General features: G+C 36.1%; 2 protein-coding genes and 1 long non-coding RNA gene across 3 annotated transcripts; all 3 read right to left on the bottom strand.

Annotated features, from left to right (window-relative positions):
• Window positions 1-298: 298 nt before the first annotated feature.
• On the bottom strand, window positions 299-3,139 carry LOC127857897 (uncharacterized). Its single transcript, XM_052394621.1, has 4 exons — window positions 3,073-3,139; window positions 1,842-1,967; window positions 905-1,021; window positions 299-437 (listed from the first exon to the last, which is right to left on the bottom strand). Exons 1-4 carry the CDS (start codon window positions 3,115-3,117, stop codon window positions 309-311), a joined length of 417 nt encoding a protein of 138 aa, XP_052250581.1. The 5' UTR covers window positions 3,118-3,139; the 3' UTR covers window positions 299-308.
• Window positions 3,140-10,117: 6,978 nt separating this feature from the next.
• Window positions 10,118-16,221, bottom strand: LOC127858303 (uncharacterized). The gene is made up of 6 exons (XM_052395322.1): window positions 16,203-16,221; window positions 13,010-13,102; window positions 11,864-11,977; window positions 11,310-11,426; window positions 10,389-10,555; window positions 10,118-10,152 (listed from the first exon to the last, which is right to left on the bottom strand). The coding sequence occupies exons 2-5, from the start codon at window positions 13,052-13,054 to the stop codon at window positions 10,427-10,429; spliced, it is 405 nt and encodes a 134-aa protein (XP_052251282.1). The 5' UTR covers window positions 13,055-13,102; window positions 16,203-16,221; the 3' UTR covers window positions 10,118-10,152; window positions 10,389-10,426.
• A 1,746-nt stretch (window positions 16,222-17,967) lies between these two features.
• Window positions 17,968-18,851, bottom strand: LOC127858690 (uncharacterized). The gene is made up of 2 exons (XR_008039021.1): window positions 18,640-18,851; window positions 17,968-18,157 (listed from the first exon to the last, which is right to left on the bottom strand). It is a non-coding gene; the product is annotated as an uncharacterized LOC127858690 (long non-coding RNA).
• Window positions 18,852-19,350: the final 499 nt, after the last annotated feature.

Raw genomic sequence — 19,350 nt, 5'->3', positions numbered from 1 at the left:
ACAATGTTAACTTACGATTGAATTTTATAATTTTAAAATATAAGTGATTATGATCTGTATGGTAGGTTTCAAATATAAAGAATATTTGACAGCTACTTTGGAAATGAATGGAAATGTTCAACAAAAGTAATTATAAATGTGACGGTTACATATTTATGGCGCTTCAAAAATTGCATCGTAAGGAGAGAATGTCGTACGATGTTTGATAAAACGGGCCCCAGATGCCCAAATAAACAGTGAACACCCGTGTTATTATTTGGTTAATTTTAGTTAATAACTCAATACCATTAAATCTATCCCGCGGCCATTCAGAACATTATGGTGTAAAAATTGGGTGGTGAAGCGCTGTGAAGACCGCAGGTGTGAACGTCTTGTTGGTCCAGAGTCGTCTTGTCCGTAACCATGGTTGCGGTAGACAGCCCGGCGAGCAGTCTCAACTGAAATAGGTGTAACGTTTAATTTGCGATTGAACCACAAATACGTTTGCCCGATGACTGTCAAAAGATGACACATTGATAATAGTTACCGGTATTGATACGTTTCATTCAATCACAATTACTTTTTTATTTACTTTTGGGCATCAATATCTTAAAATTCTGTCGACTAATACTTTAACTGAATCCCCTGCATGTCAAGTAATGGTAATAACGGTATGCAATTATATCATAATTGAGAAAAGGGGTTTATTCCATGTGCGCAAAGCGCCGTTTCATATTGGCCAGTGCAGTTCGCACTGACTTATCAAGGACGACACTTTTCGCTTTTTTGACGAAAATCCAGATGACGTGGAAAGTGTCGTCCCTGAATGCATCGGCTTATCATGGACGGCACTTGACGCACATGCATTAAGCCCCGTTTTCCAAGATCGAGGCTCAACTATATCCCTTTCAGCTCATGTCCGTACCTCGACTGCCCTCATGCCGGTGTCGGTGTGGATCTGCGCGTGCTCAGCGTCACTTAGTGTTGCGACGTAGCAGTTAGTCGTGTTCTTGTCGGGACGAACCTTTATAATGAGATGACCCTGGAAGAACCGATTATATATAGTATATATTATATATATATATGGACCGTGCTCTGTGAAAAGGGGGTTTAATGCATGTGCGTCAAGTGTCGTCCCAGAATAGCCTATGCAGACAGCAAAGGGTAATCAGGGGCGACAATTTCCACTTTTATGATAGTTTTCGTTTCAAGAAAGTCTCTTCTTAGCAGAAATCTTGTTTAGGCATAAAGTGTCGTCCCTGATTAGCAAGTGCGAACTGCACAGGCACATCTGGGACGACACTTTACGCACATGAATGAAACCCTCTTTTTCACAGAGCACTGCTCATATGTAGCCTGTGCAGTATAATCTGGAACGACACTTTATTATTTATCCATGTCTCCTGTTATTGATTTGTTAATGTAGCATTATTTACTTGTGAGACATAGTTACTATACCTGTCATCATATAATAAGTTTTACACAGGATTGAAGGGTAAATGCCACAAAAAAAAACAGGTTAGTATGTGTACCGGTCATTATATATACATTACTGTCTTTCATTCTTCGGATAAAGCTCATTGAAAATATGTTTTTCAAAACTCCTTTCAAAACATAAACAAATATCCAATGAATGTTACCAATCATTTGACCGTTTAAAGGTCGCCGTGACGTGATGGATATGATTATGGTGTCCGCTTAGCGACCGGGAAGTCGCGGATTCGATCCCTATTGAGGGTGCGCTCTTAAGACCTCATCCCCACCTCCGTAGACACCAAATACTGACTGTACCCTGTAAACGGCCTTCCATTAAGCCTGGTGATTTTGATACAATAGAAATAGGTAAAAAGTATTTATCTAACCGTTTTTCCATTGAACTCAAACGATATGGACTCGACCTCGCTGGGTTCATGGGTGACGTGCGCCATGGTTGAGTGATGCCCTGTGTGGGCGTGCGTGCTGTGGGGACGATGTGTTGTGGTAGCACCCTTGAAAAAGGACACATTATGGGCATTTAGTCCATGTAAGGAACCTGATGAATTGTGCGTGTTTAACGCAAAGCTATGTTCTATTGATAACTGTATTGCACGTTTTATGATTATTAGCACATACGGTAATGCTTCTGCAGCGCGAAATATTGAGAGGAATGTGTCACGATATTCTCTAGCATTGAGCTTCGATTAAAAATCAATAAATACACCTATTAATTTTAAAGCCGTACTGTTTCCAAGGTTATTACTACGGTGTTCCGATAGGGCTATATTGCTTCTTTGCATTGTCCTTTCCGGGATAACGAGGGCGAAAATAGGAGAACACGACACGAATAGCGAAATAACGATGCCAAAACACGAGCCCAATATGTGATACTACGAGACTGCCATGCGAGACCGCGTTTAATAACTTACCATCTCGCATCATGATATCGTTTTTCGCTCACTCTTCTCTTGTTCTCGCATTCATTCCAATATACACTAGCGGTCAAAAAAGTACAATACCGAGTAGCCCTATCGGAACGCTGTTATAAATATCGCTTTACTAATGAAATGAGTCGTGTTCTGAGTACACTTGGCATATTGCATGTGCGTAAAGTGTCGGCCCAGATTAGCATGTGCAGTCCGCACATGCTACTCTGCAGTCCGCACAGGCTAATCAGGGACGACACTTTTCGCCTAAATTGATTTTGCTAAAAATAGACTTCCTTTAAACGGAAAATGCCATTAAAGCGGAAATTGTCGTCCCTGAGTAGCCTATCGGACTGCACATGCTTATCTGGGACGACACTTTACGCACATGCTTTTTGCCCAATTTTCTCAGAACACGACTCAAATTATAATAGTAATAGTAATGACAGTAATCACGATCATAATAACTATTCAGAAATAATAACATTACACATTAAAGCAATAAATTACGGGATGCAATTACTTTGAAGTCGCTTTGTATACGATTTCTCATATTGTGAATACTAATTGACCAAAAAGCAAACCTAGCTTTATTTTGAATATACGTCTAATACAATAATCTAATGCCATGCATAAAGCATGTTGCCCGACATTTTAAGCACATGTGTGCATCAAAATATGTACGACTTACGTAGCACACCACTATAGCCGAGATAAAAACGACCAGAGCTTGCATAATGACGACGCGAGATCCTTTGTTTCACAAGATCAAGTTATATTTATTCTTAAAGTGAATGCCTAATGTAGTATCTCACATAAAACAGGGTAAAAACTGGTATTGCGAAATTGCGCTCCCAATTCGGTCATCACGCCTTCGTTGTTCTATATATGTCTCATTTTAGTTTCAAATATATATAATCACTATATCACCACGTCACACGTCACCAGTCGTTGAAGGAACTAGCTCTGTTTTATTTTTCACTTATGCTATATAACAATCAACAGAATACAGTAATATATGCTGACAGAAAAGGCAGAGTTAATAAAAACATTTATCAGTGTCTACTTGTAGAAACTTGAAACAGATTCCTTTGATAAAAGAAAGCAATCAAATTAAATTGTTAAGTCATTTAGTTGAAGCATTCGTGAAAAATCGTCCCAAGACTTAAAAAAAGAAAACAACAACAACAAGTGTGTGAAAGGGAATTAAAGATCCATGCTATAAACACATACAAGAATGTTCACTGACTATATGGACTAGCTATATTTACTGACTATATGGGCTTAGTATATAAATTGCTGACATACCGTTCTTTCATCATCATCATCATCATCATCATCATCATCATCATCATCATCATCATCATCATCATCATCATCATCATCAGTATCACTATCATCATCTTCTTCTTCTTCTTCGCCTTCTTGTTTTCTTCTTATTCTTTATCATCATTGTCCTCCCCCTTCTCATCATCATCATAGCTACCATAATAATATTTTCATCATAAGCACTTTAAGACAAAAAACAATAATCTGTTATTATAATCTTAATCGTGAGATTAATCATACAACCATAGTCACCATCATCTCACCAGCATCGTTTTTATGCACAATCATAGAAAAGTAATTGAAATTACATGGAAATTAACAGCCCGTTTTGAATAAAACACCCACGTTTGTATATATGTGATTTATGTTGAAATCTTCTCAATTTATTATACAGACACTATCTTTCTTTACACGGTCCTTAATGAAAGGTCTTCACTTAATTGGAATATGTGTATGTGTAAAGTTGTAAAATACTCATTACTATTCTTTAACTTATGCAAGTATAAATCAAACATATAATTAATGCTTTTTCGATCATAAAATGGTCATTTCGTCCTAGTTCGGTTATTTATTATCATTTTCAATTGAACAATGCATTTTTGAACGTGTTGCTGTATTTTTCAGTAATAAGTAACTGATTGGAAGACAATTTATTTTAGGTACAATTTATGTGAATAAATTGAATCCGCAAAACACGTACATGTACGCCGATTACTACTCAGGCGGTACAGCTGCTAAACGATTAGGTACACGTGCTAGTGTTAGCCTGTTGAGTGTTTTTTATAGATATATACACAAGCTTACTTAAATATGTGTGTTTGTACGGCTATAGCTTAAGAAAGTGTATTCATAAGAATTAAACATGAAACATGAAACACGAAACACTTTGTATCCCTGTGTCAGTGCTATCTATTTGTGAGGTATGTGCCAGTCCTACACGTCAACCTATTTACAGTGATACAATTACTTCTTCTCTTCGGTAATGAACAAACAGTAATGTTTATCGATCCAATTATAAAAGCAAATATCATCATAATCAGAACGTGCTTGCCTTTCAATGACACAGACACGGAATGAAACCATCCTTCAATATAAAGAAGTGATTTCAAGGAGGAAATATTAAACGTATTACGTATGGGGAAGCAAACTTGAGTTTTTCAGGTTTCTGGAAGTTCAATTCTGACATGGAATGATAACTTTTGTTTATGTCTATTAGTTTTGTGGTTATGTCAAGGTATTTGATTTAATTTGGTTGGTTATATTGGCTTTGCTATTTAGTCATACCGCAGTTTCACCAAACGTTACATTTATGGTTTTGGCTGAAACGAGCTGACAGTTATTGCAAATATATTGCACAAGGCCAGTTTATGAAAAGATTCACAAACAGTAGATTTGGGGACATCGGATGAGTTCTTAAACGATTAAACTGATATTTATACATGTACCAGTGTTTGGAAAGCACTCCTTCAGCATTCATATGTAGACTATATTTGAATGTTTACTTTTGGCGAACATGTATTAATAAATAGTTTACATAACAACTACAAATGAGTGGCACTTGGTTATTCTTTTTATTCGTTAACCGGAGAGTCGTATGTTTTGCAGAAGGTTTAATATATTAATAGCGTTTAAAATGTTTTACATTTTCCTGTAAAATAAACTGTATTAATATTCACTTATTAACGCTTCAGTATATTACGCAATCATATATCGATTGACTTTTTCTTTATGTCGTTGTATAATTAAATTTTGATACACGAGTGGTATTGAGAAAAAGTGATGTTCAGCACTGTGTCAGAGAACATGGCCAGTTTTGATATGAAAGCCGTAAAACAATTGCCGAATTATTGGGCCCTCTGTTGCTGATCAGTTCAAAAGTCTTTGATACTGAATTAAGTTCCACACATAATTAGTAAGCAATTATTCACACACTTTACAAGACTTTAAATATTTAAATCGATCCTGTATACCTGCTCAGAATTGGGCATTACCGTAATTACCGGTATAATATCATGAGGAGATATCATTATTTGAATTTTAATTTATACGCTGTCAAAACTGTTTGTTAAAGTAAATTTATGTTTTGCAGAAGAATATATGCATTAATACATAGATATGCGTATCATTTCAACATGTTTTATGCATTTATGCGTAGACAGTTTGTGTTATTATAATGGAGAGCTTAGGCTCTTGTTGGTTTTTCAATGCTGTTTTCTTCATATTGATGGTAACGAGTCAGTTGATTTCAGCATATGCATACAATTTCTTAAATTAATATTATAAATCAATATTTTATTTTTGCTTGATTTATCGGATCAAAGAAATTATTTAAGCTTGTAGATTAAATTTATCCCATTTTCAACGCGACATTGACGGTATAACACCTTATGAAATATACTAACCTGTATTCAATACTGCGGGATATACCTGTCGCGTGCACGGACTATGTTTTACTTTACCACTGAATGATTTTTCATAAGAAATAAAGTCGAGAAAACTTTAGCTTCAAAATTATACGACCTTCAACCTTTAAATCTAGTCATATGACATAAATTTTCGCCATCCGTATAATGATGAATCAGCTGAAAATGACACTTATTGCATCATTTTCCCCCCCAAAAAATTTGACGATTTATTATAAACGCAACTTATTTCACATGTACATGTACTGTATATCGACATATTTGAATTGTCAATTTATCACATTTTCCCTATTTCGTGTAATGTGCATTGTTTATAACCCATGCGTATACTTTTGAGATTTAAAGGGGCCTTTTCACAGATTTTGGCATTTTTTAACTTATTCATTAAATGCTTTATATTGATAAATGTAAACATTGGATCGTAAAAGCTCCAGTAAAAAATCAAGAATAAAATTAAAAAAAGGAAAAGAACATTGCCCGGAGCAGGTTTCGAACCAGTGACCCCTGGAGTCCTGCCAGAGTCCTGAAGTAAAAACGCTTTAGCCTACTGAGCTATACCGCCGAGAACACATACTTGACGTATTTTATACCTTATATAAGCAATCTTCGTAGTTTCACAAAATTTTACGACAAAAACAGAACTCTCCAAATTATTCAATCGTTTCGCGTTGCAACGCTTTATAATTTTTAGGTTTTAAAATCGTCAAAAGATGCATATAATGGCTATATTAGACCATGGTAAATGTTCAGTATTACTGTTTCCTTACAAATATCATAACTAAAACGAAAATGTGCGAATCTGAAACAACTTTTTCGGCGTAAGCTGCATAAGCCAGCTTTTCACCCTGACTTGACCTTTGTAAGTGTCCAATAAAATTCAAATAAAATTTCCCGCGGCTAGGTACGAATGAATACACTTCATTTATTCCATTGGCTGATTTGAGTATACCACCAGAACATCGGAAACATATCCGCGTCTTTGTAACACTGTTTTACTGTATGAAACAATTTTATCTCTAATGAAAAGGCTTAATAGATAGAACAGTTTTACACTCAATTCTCGACATCAATACAGTTTGTGCGTACACCTTTTATTTTCAGAGTATTACCAGCGCAAAAGCGTTTATACTTAAAAGGCTATGTTCTCATATTTAGTACTTACTTCCATATTCCTGTCAACATGTTAACATGTAAAAGTATAAAGAGCAGTGGAAGCGAGGCCTCACTTTAAAGAATTGCATTTCAACCCGCGAGGTTTCGGGTCAAGTCGCGGACATTCAGAGTTTATATACAGGTCATCACCGGAGTTCGCGGTCAGTAAAATAATCGTTATATAATAAAGACGCTATCCGTGAACTAGGTGACCTGGAATTTTCTTTAGACCAGAAATATGTTAAAAGAAGATATTCAGCAATATAATTATGGTATGTCAATAATAGATTCTTAATGTGTTTTCAACAATACAATGATAAATATTATTTTTAATAAATTTAACAATAATTATTCCACCATATTGCCTAATGTACTAAAGTGATATTATGAGCATGTAACAGTTTATAGGTGTCTATCGCAACCGTTGATTATTTTTGATGTTTCTACTTCATATACGCTTATAGTAATTAATGCAGCATCAACATACTAAAACAATATACCAGAAAGAGAAAAATAATGCATTTGAATATTAACCGTACTTTCGTTTGACAACTGATCATGCGTTTACGAGTTGAACCTAAATTTAGTTTTAGTGCAGATTTGTTCATACGACACAAAGACACAATATTGTTTTACGGATCATTTCGGCTTACAGGACTGGGTGGATCACGTAAGAATATCGAATATAAAATATATTTTTATAAACAACTGGTAGCAAGGTGAGTTGCAGATAATTGATCAGTAACCACATTTTAACTAACTATTTTGACCTGTTAATTCTTTTCAGCTCAATTCAACAGTGCAAAATGCCCATAATATCACTTTAAGCATGAGCACAATGATTCTCGATACTGTTAATAATCGAATCAAATAGCAATGCCCGACAGACCACTAAAACAGGTTTGTTCTCGTGTGGCCGGTTGACTCATATGTTTAAATTTCACTTCCATTCTTCTTTTGGTTTTCTGTTTTGTATCTATAGGTTTATGACCAGCAATATGTTATAATGTAAAATAAGCCGCGAAAACTCCCCGTAACATCCCGTACTGCGTGTGATGCAGCTAAGAACTGCACAGAAAAAGACATTCGCTATCCTTGATCTCATTCATTAAACTATTTACGCCGTATATCTTTTTTAAAGATATTTCTTGTTTCAATTTTGTCAATTTACCAAAGCGTGAAAAGATCCCTTTAAGAATGTACAACAAGCCATATAAATATCGCACAGTTCATAAAAAATCTTTGCTTTCCGATTTAATTCACGTTAGGCATAGAGCTGTGTAAAGTATAAGATGGTAAAAATAGCACCACACTGGAATTCGGAACGTCCCATTTTGTACACGGGTATTATCTACTCATTTATTTGTTGTGTAATGGAATGTTTTCATTCTTTGTGTATTTATATATTAAATTATTTTCTTGTACAATAAGCGCATTTACCATAGACAAATAAAAAATTGTGCAAGTTTAAACATAATTATGTTTGTATGCAGAAATCTGCAAATGCAACCGAGTTTACCAACGGCTATTATTTGATAAACTGCTCCGGTTCATTTTAACAGCAGTAATTAGAGTACATGACGTAGCGTGTAACGAAGAAGAAAGTTTATTGAGTTCGTAAACTCATTTGGATATAGTGATGGCATAAGGGTCTTTATTTAACTATGCTAAAATAATTATTAAAGACCCTATATGCAAAATCGTCAATTATTGAGTTAAATGGATTATTAAATGGATTTTAAAGGAAAATTAAAATCTTCTTTTTGCGGTCGTAATGTGTTACAATTCGGTTACTGCGTAAAATTGAATCGATTCATATGGTGATATTTTAGTTGTTTTACAGTTTGTGTGTGAATTTTTATGTCCCCCACTATAGTAGAAGGGGACATATTGTTTTTGCCCTGTCTGTTGGTCTGTTGGTTGGTCTGTTGGTTGGTTGGTTGGTTTGGCCAACTTTAACATTTTGCAATAACTTTTGCTATATTGAATATAGCAACTTGATATTTGGCATGCATGTGTATCTCATGGAGCTGCACATTTTGAGTGGTGAAAGGTCAAGGTCAAGGTCATCCTTCAAGGTCAGAGGTCAAATATATGTGGCCAAAATCGTACATTTTATGAATACTTTTGCAATATGGAAGATAGCAACTTGATATTTGGCATGCATGTGTATCTCATGGAGCTGCACATTTTGAGTAGTGAAAGGTCAAGGTCATCCTTCAAGGTCAGAGGTCAAATATATGTGGCTCAAATCGCTTATTTTATGAACACTTTTGAAATATTGAAGATAACAACTTGATATTTGGCATGCATGTGTATCTCATGGAGCTGCACAATTTGAGTGGTGAAAGGTCAAGGTCATCCTTTAAGGTAAGAGGTCAAATATATGTGGCCCAAATCGCTTATTTTATGAATACTTTTGCAATATTAAAGATAGCAACTTGATATTTGGCATGCATGTGCCACATTTTGAGTGGTGAAGGGTCAAGGTCAAGGTCATCCTTCAAGGTCAAACGTCATATAGGGGGACATTGTGTTTCACAAACGCATCTTGTTTTAAGACTATTTTGCGTACCAGAACAAATACATTTTTATCACTACGCATGGTTACATCCGTTAGATTTTAAGCGCTTTTAAGACTGAATTAAAATTATTGTTAAGGGTATTAGAACTATTTATGTTAAATGTCACGTTGAAAAAAGTCAAATGGGATAATAGAGAATACTAGGTTAGCGTTGAATACAGAGAAGTTTATGTTGCGAGGCTTAGAACGCCGGGAGCGCGAGCCTTGTAACAGTGAACAAACAAACAGTCCTTAACAGTGAACAAACATGAGACTATTTTTGTTTATTTTAGAAAAAAATCTAGTATGATAAATCCAACAAAAACACATATTTTTCTTTCCTTTTTTATCAACGTTTCGGCTTACGCCTTCATCAGGATAATACAAATAATAACAGAAAGCGGATGTTACGTCATTGACTTAACGTACATTAAAATGCGGGAAAATGTACGTCAATAAAATGAACGTTAATTAAATTAAGCTTAACTTTCGGATTCAAGAATACACAATTTCCTATAAAATTATATATAAAAAAATCTACTCAATTTCGCAACACCAGTAATGGTCTCTCGGGCCATTTACGCCATGATGGTGTAAAAACTGGGTGTTTTGGTGGTGTGAGCACCGCAGGCCTGAACGTCATGTTGATCAAGAGTCGTCTTGTCCGTAACCATGGTTGCGGTAGACAGCGCGGCGAGCAGTCTCAACTGAAATAGATGTACCGTATTATTTGCATACATTCCTTTGTCTGATTACTGTAAATAGAAACAAATAGTGGGCTGATTTTTCTTTATTAATGCGACCCATTTAATTAAATAAACCTTTTTAATTTAATTATTTTGGGGAATCAATATCAAAATAAAATTAAACTGTCTCTGTTAATACTTCTTATTGAAGATCACGTTCAATAAACGTTCAAGGCAATATGGAAGTTAAATAGGTCAAACGAAATAGCATTTGGCAAAAATAATAGTCCTGTTAAGTAGTATTTTACTTTTCCGAATGATTCATATATTTAGGTTGTTAACCACTCAACTGGTATTTATATTTCGTACGACGATTTTTATTTTTGACTAGTCTGTGCAATATTTTTCGTTCAATAATTTGATTGGTTCTGCAAAAGGTCATATTAATGTGGTATACATTGCCTTCGTAAGAGATATTATTCAAATAATGGGATTGCTCAGTACACATGACAGGGAATTCCCTTTCATGTCAAGAGTTATATAGATGTATACAATTGTATCAAAATTGAGCGTCGCTTTCTGAAAAGCGGGTTAAATGCATGTGCGTAAAGTTTTGGATGATAATTGACGATACTTTCCGCTTTTATTTTATTTTTCGTCTCAAAGGAAGATTCTTCTTGAGGGAATTCCTCTTGAACGACACTTGACGAGCACGCATTAAACACGTTTCTCAACAGCGATGCTCTCTTATATGCATGTGAGTCAATGACCCTACCTCAACGGCCCTCATGCCGGCGTCGGTATGGATCTGCGCGTGCTCAGCGTCACTAAGTGTTGCGATGTAGCAGTTTAGCGTGTTCTTGTCGGGATGGACTTTTACTAGGAGGTGACCCTGGAAGAACAGATACAAGTTCCATAAAAATGATAAAAGTATCCCTGATAAGCCTATGCAGACTGCGCGGACTACTCTTGAACGACACTAAACACACATGGATTCCCCGAAGCGAGGCTCAAAAATAGGTTTTTGAAATGGCAAAATTAATATATTTTGTTTATAAATCATTTTTTATTCAGGTAATGTTGATTTATCGACTCTCTTTTTCTTAATAAAGGCATATATACATGTACTGTGATACATTGTTATCATTCGAGCCCTCTTATAGTGAGTATTTAACAAAAGCAATAAAATGTAAACTTAGAATAAAAGGGTAACTGCACAAATGACCGGTTATTACAATGTATATCCACATAAATGTCGCGAATACTGAGGATTTATCTCATTTAATCTCAATTCACACTATAAACAGATGTTCAACTAGTGGAACTCACCGTTTGAAACGAAAACTGAAACGATATGGTCTCGAACTCGCCGGGTTCATGCGGCTGGGTTGTGTGGTGTCCTGTGTGGGCATGCGTGCTGTGGGGACGATGTGTGGTAGCACCCTTGAAAATGACCACATTATGGGCATTTAGTCCATGTCTGAAACCTGATGAATTGTGCGTGTTTGACGCAAAGCTATGACCTATTGATTGTTGTAATCCACGTTTCAGGATTATTAGCACAGACCATAATGCTTCTGATTAAACAACAATAAATACACCTGTTAATTTTAAACCCGTACTGTTTCCAAGGTTACTACTACGATGTTCCGATAGGGCTACATTGCTTCTTTGCATTTTCGTTTCCGGGATAACGAGGGCGAAAATAGGAGAACAGGACACGAATAGCGAAATAACGATGCCAAAACACGAGCCCAATATGTGATAATACGGGATTACCATGCGAGACAGTGATTAATAACTTTCCATCTCGCATCATGATATTGTTTTTCGCTCACTCTTCTCTTGTTCTCGCATTCATTTCCATATACACTAGCGGTCAGAGAAACACAATACCGAGTACCCCTATTGGAACACTGTTATAGATATCGCTTTACTAATGAAATCGTCGTGTTCTGAGAAAACTTGGCATAATGCATGTGCGTTAAGTGTCGTCCCAGATTAGCCTGTACATTCCACGCAGGCTAATCAGGGACGAAACTTTCCGCATAAATTGAATTTTTGCTAAGAAGAGACTTCATTTAATCGAAAAATGTCATAAAAGCGGATAGTGTCGTCCCTGATTAGCCTGTGCGAACTACACAGGCTAATATGGTTTGACAATTAACGCACAAGAATTATATCCAGTTTTCTCAGAACGCGACTCAAATTATAATAGTAATAGTAATGATAATAATCACAATCATAACAGCTATTCAGAAATAATAATGATACAAATTAAAACAACAATTTACGGAATGCAATTACTTTGAAGTCGCTTTGTATACGATTTCTTATATTGCGAATACAATTTGACTAAAATGCCAACCTAGTTTTATGTTAAATATACGTCTAATACAATAATCCAATGTCATGCATAAAGCATGTTGACCGACATTTTAAGCGCATGTGTGCATCAAAATATGTACGACTTACGTAGCACACCACTATAGCCGAGATGAAAACGACCAGAGCTTGCATGATGACGACGTTAGATCCTTTGTTTCACAAGATCAAATGATACTTATTCTGAAAGTGAACGCCTTATATCACATAATAACAGGGTCAACAAGTGGTATTGCAAAATTGCGCTCCCAATTCGGCCATCACGACAATGACTCCGTAGTTCAATATCTGTCTCGTATTAATTTCAAATTTACATAATGACTTTAACACCACGACACACGCCACCAGTCTTTAAAGAAACTTGCTCTGGGGTGGTATTCCAGAAACATCTTAAGTCATATCTTACATAATTTTTCTTAAGTTCAAAATTACAATGTTTTGCATTTCTTTACTAAATGAGAAAACACATGTTTGTTTTTTGATATTCCTGAAATAAAATTGGCATAATGATGTTATTTAAATGTATATCTTGATGCCAATCTATTGCAATATGAAATGAAACACTTAAGAAAATTTCCCTATTTAAGGATTAGAATAAAATTTAACTTAAGGTGCTTCTGGAATACTTCCCCTGTGTTTTTTTTTTCAATTATGCTATATGACGACATAAAAGAATACAGTATGGTATGCAGACAGAAAAGCTCGAGTTAAACGACACAAATGTATTTTGATTCACGCCTTTTGAAGTTGGCATATCTTAACTTAAGCCAGAGATAAGATAAATATTTAAAATGATCTTTTTGTAGAAACCTGATTTAATTTCCTTAAATGAAAGAAGCCAAACAAGTTAAAATGTTGTAAATCGCCCCAAGACTTAACGATTATAAACATCAACAACATATTAGTCATAGGGATTTAAAGATCAACGCGATTAACACATATGATAATGTTCTATATGGACTGGCTATATATGCTGACTATATGGACTGAGTGTATGAATTGCTGACATACTGTTCTTTCGACCAAAACGACATACATACCCGCCAGAACTAAAAAAGAGGCAACGATACGACAATACGGGTATATTTTTCGTTCTGATGGGTCGTCGTGTTTGCGATCGTCTCACCCATCAACACGCTAATACAAATGAGCCTTGTTCCGAGAAAACTGGGCTTAATGCATGTGCGTAAAGCGTCATCCCAGATTAGCCTGTGCAGTCCGCACAGGCTAATCAAGGACGACACTTTCCGCCTAAACTTGATTTTCAGTAAGGAGAGTCTCCCTTGAAACTAAAAATACCATTAAAGCGGAAAGTGCCGTCCCTGATTAGCCTGTGCGGACTGCACAATCATTAAGCAAAGTTTTCTCAGATCGCGGCTCAAATAAAAACGATAAAAACACCCGCCAGATCGACATAAAAAGCCCCACAAGTATGATATGAAGCTATCATATCGCCGTTAAGTGTATATGTATCGTTTTTGCTTGTTGTCGTGTTGGTGGCATTCCGACTCATAAGCCCGCCACAGCGTGATGACACAAATCAGCCAGAATGGAAAGCAGCAGTATGGCTTCGCGGTAGTTGTATCGGTATATTCACATTTTGTTCATATGTTTAAACTTGCACAAAATAGGTTGCAATGAGATTTCGGATCAGTCATGCACACTTTTTACGTGTTCCCGTTACATCAGCATGTAAAAACAGCTGATAAAAAGGAGCGTTGGACTTCTCTATTCGCTAACTGATAAGATGCCATAAGCAACAGTCTGTCTCACGTTTACTGATGTCGATCAAATCTACAAAAACTTGCCAGGTGTCATTTAGCGGCTATATAGGTCAAAGTAGTCCCGATTTCAATTATCAAAAATCGACTTAATTTCAACGTACATGTACAACGCACCAGGAGTACACTAATTGTGAACGGCTGGGTAACCAGTTTGTCATTCGACGGACACCACGAATTCAGAACCAAAAAGCCAAACATACGGACCCGTCTTATCGAATATTGTAAGACTGAGTAAAGTTTTGATTCGATTGTTGCAGACGTATCAACGCACAAACACCATGCTAAGTGTATTCATCTTTTTGTATTCATCGATTATATCTTACATTTACTTAAAAATGAAATCATTTATGAATATATCGGTCCAGTTTTTATCCGCGGAAATTAAACTATTTATTTATATAAATAGTGTGTGCCGTAAAGACGTCTCGAGGGCAAGGGTCATTAATAAGTTGGTGGATATCGTTATAAATAAAATGAACTTATCAACCCATGATCACTAATGATAACGGTATTGTTACTATTGTGATGTGACCTTTTCTTTGGCGTGAGAGCTTTTTTGTAGGAATGAATTTAATTCTCTCTTGCATTTCAAATATATATATTGTAACGATTTTATCAATTTACAAATATAATATACGCGTAAAATATGTATTATTCATTGATTAAGAATCAATATATAATTAGTTCAAACAACGTTGATAAGCCCTGATTATTAATTAACCCATATATGCCTAGTGGACTCTCCCATCCTTCTAAATTGGAACAATTTATTTCCAAAATTAGGGATTTAAAGTGTATTTTTTTATTTCTATATTTAAAATATTTCTTACATAATTTCCTTTAGGCAAACAGCGCAGACCCCGATGAGACGCCGCATCATGCGGCGTCTCATCTGGGTCTACGCTGTATGCTAATGCCTTTTTCTAGACGCTAGACATAAATGGGTTAATTAAAAGTGAACTTATGTTTTGTAGAAGCATATATGCATTAATACATAGATATGCGTATCATTTCAACATGTTTTATGCATTTATGTTTTTATGCGTAGAAAGTTTGTGTTATTATGAGGGAGAGCTTAGGCTCTTGTTGGTTATTCAATGCTGTTTGCTTCATATTGATGGTTACGAGTAGGTTTATTTCAGCATATGCATACAATTTATTAAATTAATATTATTTATTAAAAAATTTTTTTTTGCTTGATTTATCGGATCAAAGAAATTATTTAAGCTTGTAGATGAAATATACGTCATCCTTTGAAATCTGTATTTCAATTTCCATTTTCAAGTTTAGTGTACCTGTACATTTTACGACGCGGATCAATATTGGCCAACAGAATATACTAGCGTTGTAAAAAATGAATACTGCTGTAAAAGCATAGGCTTTAACAGCAAGCAATTATTTTAAACATTACATCAATTCAAGTCGCTAGTTAATTACCATGGGAGATCTTTCTTCGATAAAGACAAGAAAAGAAAGAAAAATGAAATAGTTAGATTCACCTTGAGAATTCAGTTTTGCGTCCCGAAAATAAACGAGTATATTCTTTGAGAGAACTGTACACAATGAACGAGATACCTCATAACCGCACACTAAACAACTTTACACTTGACAGATACCTCCCAATCTGGATCAGCAGACGATTTGTTCCATAAATATCAATCTTACGGATGAGTCCGGAGATAGCCGATGTATCACGATTGAGATTCCTCCGACCCTCTAATATGTTTGATGACCGTTCGTGGATGTTCAACTCTGGGAAAAGCGTCCGTCTGTGCAGCGCTGATGATAAACATGATTCAAAACTTTTTGCATTGATTTTTAATGCTGAGCGAACTGATCTTCTGTTTTTGTTTGAGAAATGTAGTGATGCATTAATTTAAAAAGGACCTCTAGATGTTATTAATAATGAGTATTCAATTGACGTGGTCTTCAGAAAATTCGTCTGTCTCTGCCCTTAGCCTACAAAAACTACACTTTTAATGTATTTGACTGTACGTAACATTACCTCATGACATTGCAGTACAAATTAAACAACAATAAGAGAGCCTGTTAATTAAATCGATAGTTTACATATGGACCGATCTCAAGATCATTTATCGCCATGATGGTTCGCATATTTGAGGCTTGTTCTGAGAAAACTGGGCATAATGCATGTGCGTAAAGTGTCATCCCAGATGAGCCTGTGCAGTCCGCACAGGCTAATCAGGGACGACACTTTCCGCCTAAACTTGATTTTCGGTAAGGAGCGACTTCCTTAAAACTAAAAATACCATAAAAGCGGAAAGTGTCGTCCCTGATTAGCCTGTGCGGACTGCACAGGCTAATCTGGGACGACACTTTACGCACATGCATTATGCCAAGTTTTCTCAGAACACGACTCATTTTGTCTAACTAAAACCTAATTTCTGGTCAGTCATAGGTAGCTTTGATGCTAAATAAACAACGTGCAGCGATATAATTGTTTTATATTATAGTCTTGCCAATTCTGGTAAGTTTTAAGTAGTTTTATGTCAAATAAACGGCACGCAAACATGCCACAATTTTGTACACTTGATTCGAGTAAAACAAATTATTAAACTTAACGTTTAAGTGACCGGTCTGGTCTGACTTTGCAGAAAGTTGTTGGATCAGAATCTCTATTGTTAATAGCTTTAAAGTTGTATCGAGTCTTAACAAAAAAACTATGACACTATTATAAGGAAACTTTGTTAGAAGCGATGAATAGTTAACCCATTTATGCCTAGTGGACTCTCCCATCCTTGTAAATTGGATCAATTTATTTCCAAAATTAGGGATGTATAGTATATTTATTTCTATATTTAGAAAATTTCTTACAGAAATTCCTGTAAGCAAACAGCGCAGACCCTAATGAGATGCCGCATCATGCGGCGTCTCATCTGGGTCTACGCTGTTTGCCAAGGCATTTTTCTAGACGCGTGGTATAAATGGGTTAATAAAACTTATCGTTTCTTTTGGTCTTTGACGTCACGGTAGTTAAGCATATTGCTAGAATATCGCGATTATTATATAATCCAAAGGCAAAGTAAACGCTGATAATCAGTGTACTTCGATACACGTATTGCACGTCAAGAACACAGAAAAATAAAGGCCTCTTTCTGAAACCCCAAACAACTGAGCATGAATGCATACAACTGCACTCACCTCTCTCGCGCTGCTCTTTTTCTGTTATATAAGTGTCATCCGTATATTAAAGTATCAGTATGACCAGTGTGAAACTGATGCCAACTAAATAGTGAACACAAGTGTTATTCTTTTGTTTATTGTATTTAATAACTCAAAACAATTAAACGTATCTCAGGGCCATTCAGACCATGATGGTTTAATAACTGGCTGGTGTGGCGCTGTGAACACCGCAGGCGTGAACGTCATTTTGGTCCAGCGTCGTCTTGTCCGTTACCATGGTTGCGGTAGACAGACCGGCGAGCAGTCTCAACTGAAATAGATGTACCGTTTAATTTGCGATTGAACCACAAAAAACGTTTGTCTGATGACTGTCAAGAGGCGACATATTAGTTTGAGTCTCTTGTATTGATGCGATCCATTCAATCACAATTACTTTTTCATTTACTTTTGGGCATCGCCATCTTTAAAATTAAAATGCTGTCGCTGAATCCCCTTGCATGCCAAGTAATATTAATAATGGTATGCAATTATATCCTAATTTAGAAAAGGGGTGTATTCCATGTCCTTAAAGTGTTGTTACAGATAAGCCAGTGCGATCCGCACTGACTACAGTAATCAGGGACGACACATTTCACTTTAATTTAGTTTTCGTTTAAAGGAAGACTCTTGACGAAAATCCAAATTAAATGGAAAGTGTCTGGGCTAATCATGGACGGCACTTGACGCACATGCATTATGGCCCGTTTTCCAAGATCAAGGCTCAACTATATTCCTTTCAGCTCATGTCCGTACCTCGACGGCCCTCATGCCGGCGTCGGTGTGGATCTGCGCGTGCTCAGCTTCACTAAGTGTGGCGATGTAGCAGTTTGTCGTGTTCTTGTCGGGATGAACCTTTACTATGAGATGACCCTGGGAGAAATTATAATATATAATATACACACACACACACACACACACACACACACACACACACACACACACACACACACACACACACACACACACACACACACACACACACACACACACACACACACACACACACACACACACACACACACACACACACACACACACACACACACACACACACACACACACACACACACACACACACACACACACACACACACACACACACACATACCGGTTTATATCACATGGAGAGGTCCTTTGTTCCGTACCAACACACCGAGGTCTACCCCTATTTGATGAAATATTTGAATGATAAATATAGACAGGCAACAGTTTTGGTAACTTAAACCCATGCATCAATTGTATTTTTCAATATTTTGCATTTTAAGATACGAGTATTCTACATACATTGTGAGGTGCATACCTCGGGATGTCCCACACAGAGCACACATGTATCAGGTTATCATTTAGAGGTACCATCAAACAATGTTTTTATTACGTATTCTTCATCACACAGATGTATACCTTAATCAAATTATGCCTAATTCAATTAACAAATTTGGTGTATCACAAAGAAGACTTTTGGAG

The sequence above is a fragment of the Dreissena polymorpha genome, chromosome 14 (genome assembly GCF_020536995.1).
Source record: "Dreissena polymorpha isolate Duluth1 chromosome 14, UMN_Dpol_1.0, whole genome shotgun sequence".
Classification (NCBI taxonomy): domain Eukaryota; kingdom Metazoa; phylum Mollusca; class Bivalvia; order Myida; family Dreissenidae; genus Dreissena; species Dreissena polymorpha.
Note: the sequence above shows the minus strand (reverse complement) of the source record. Positions and strands in the feature narration are given on the sequence as shown.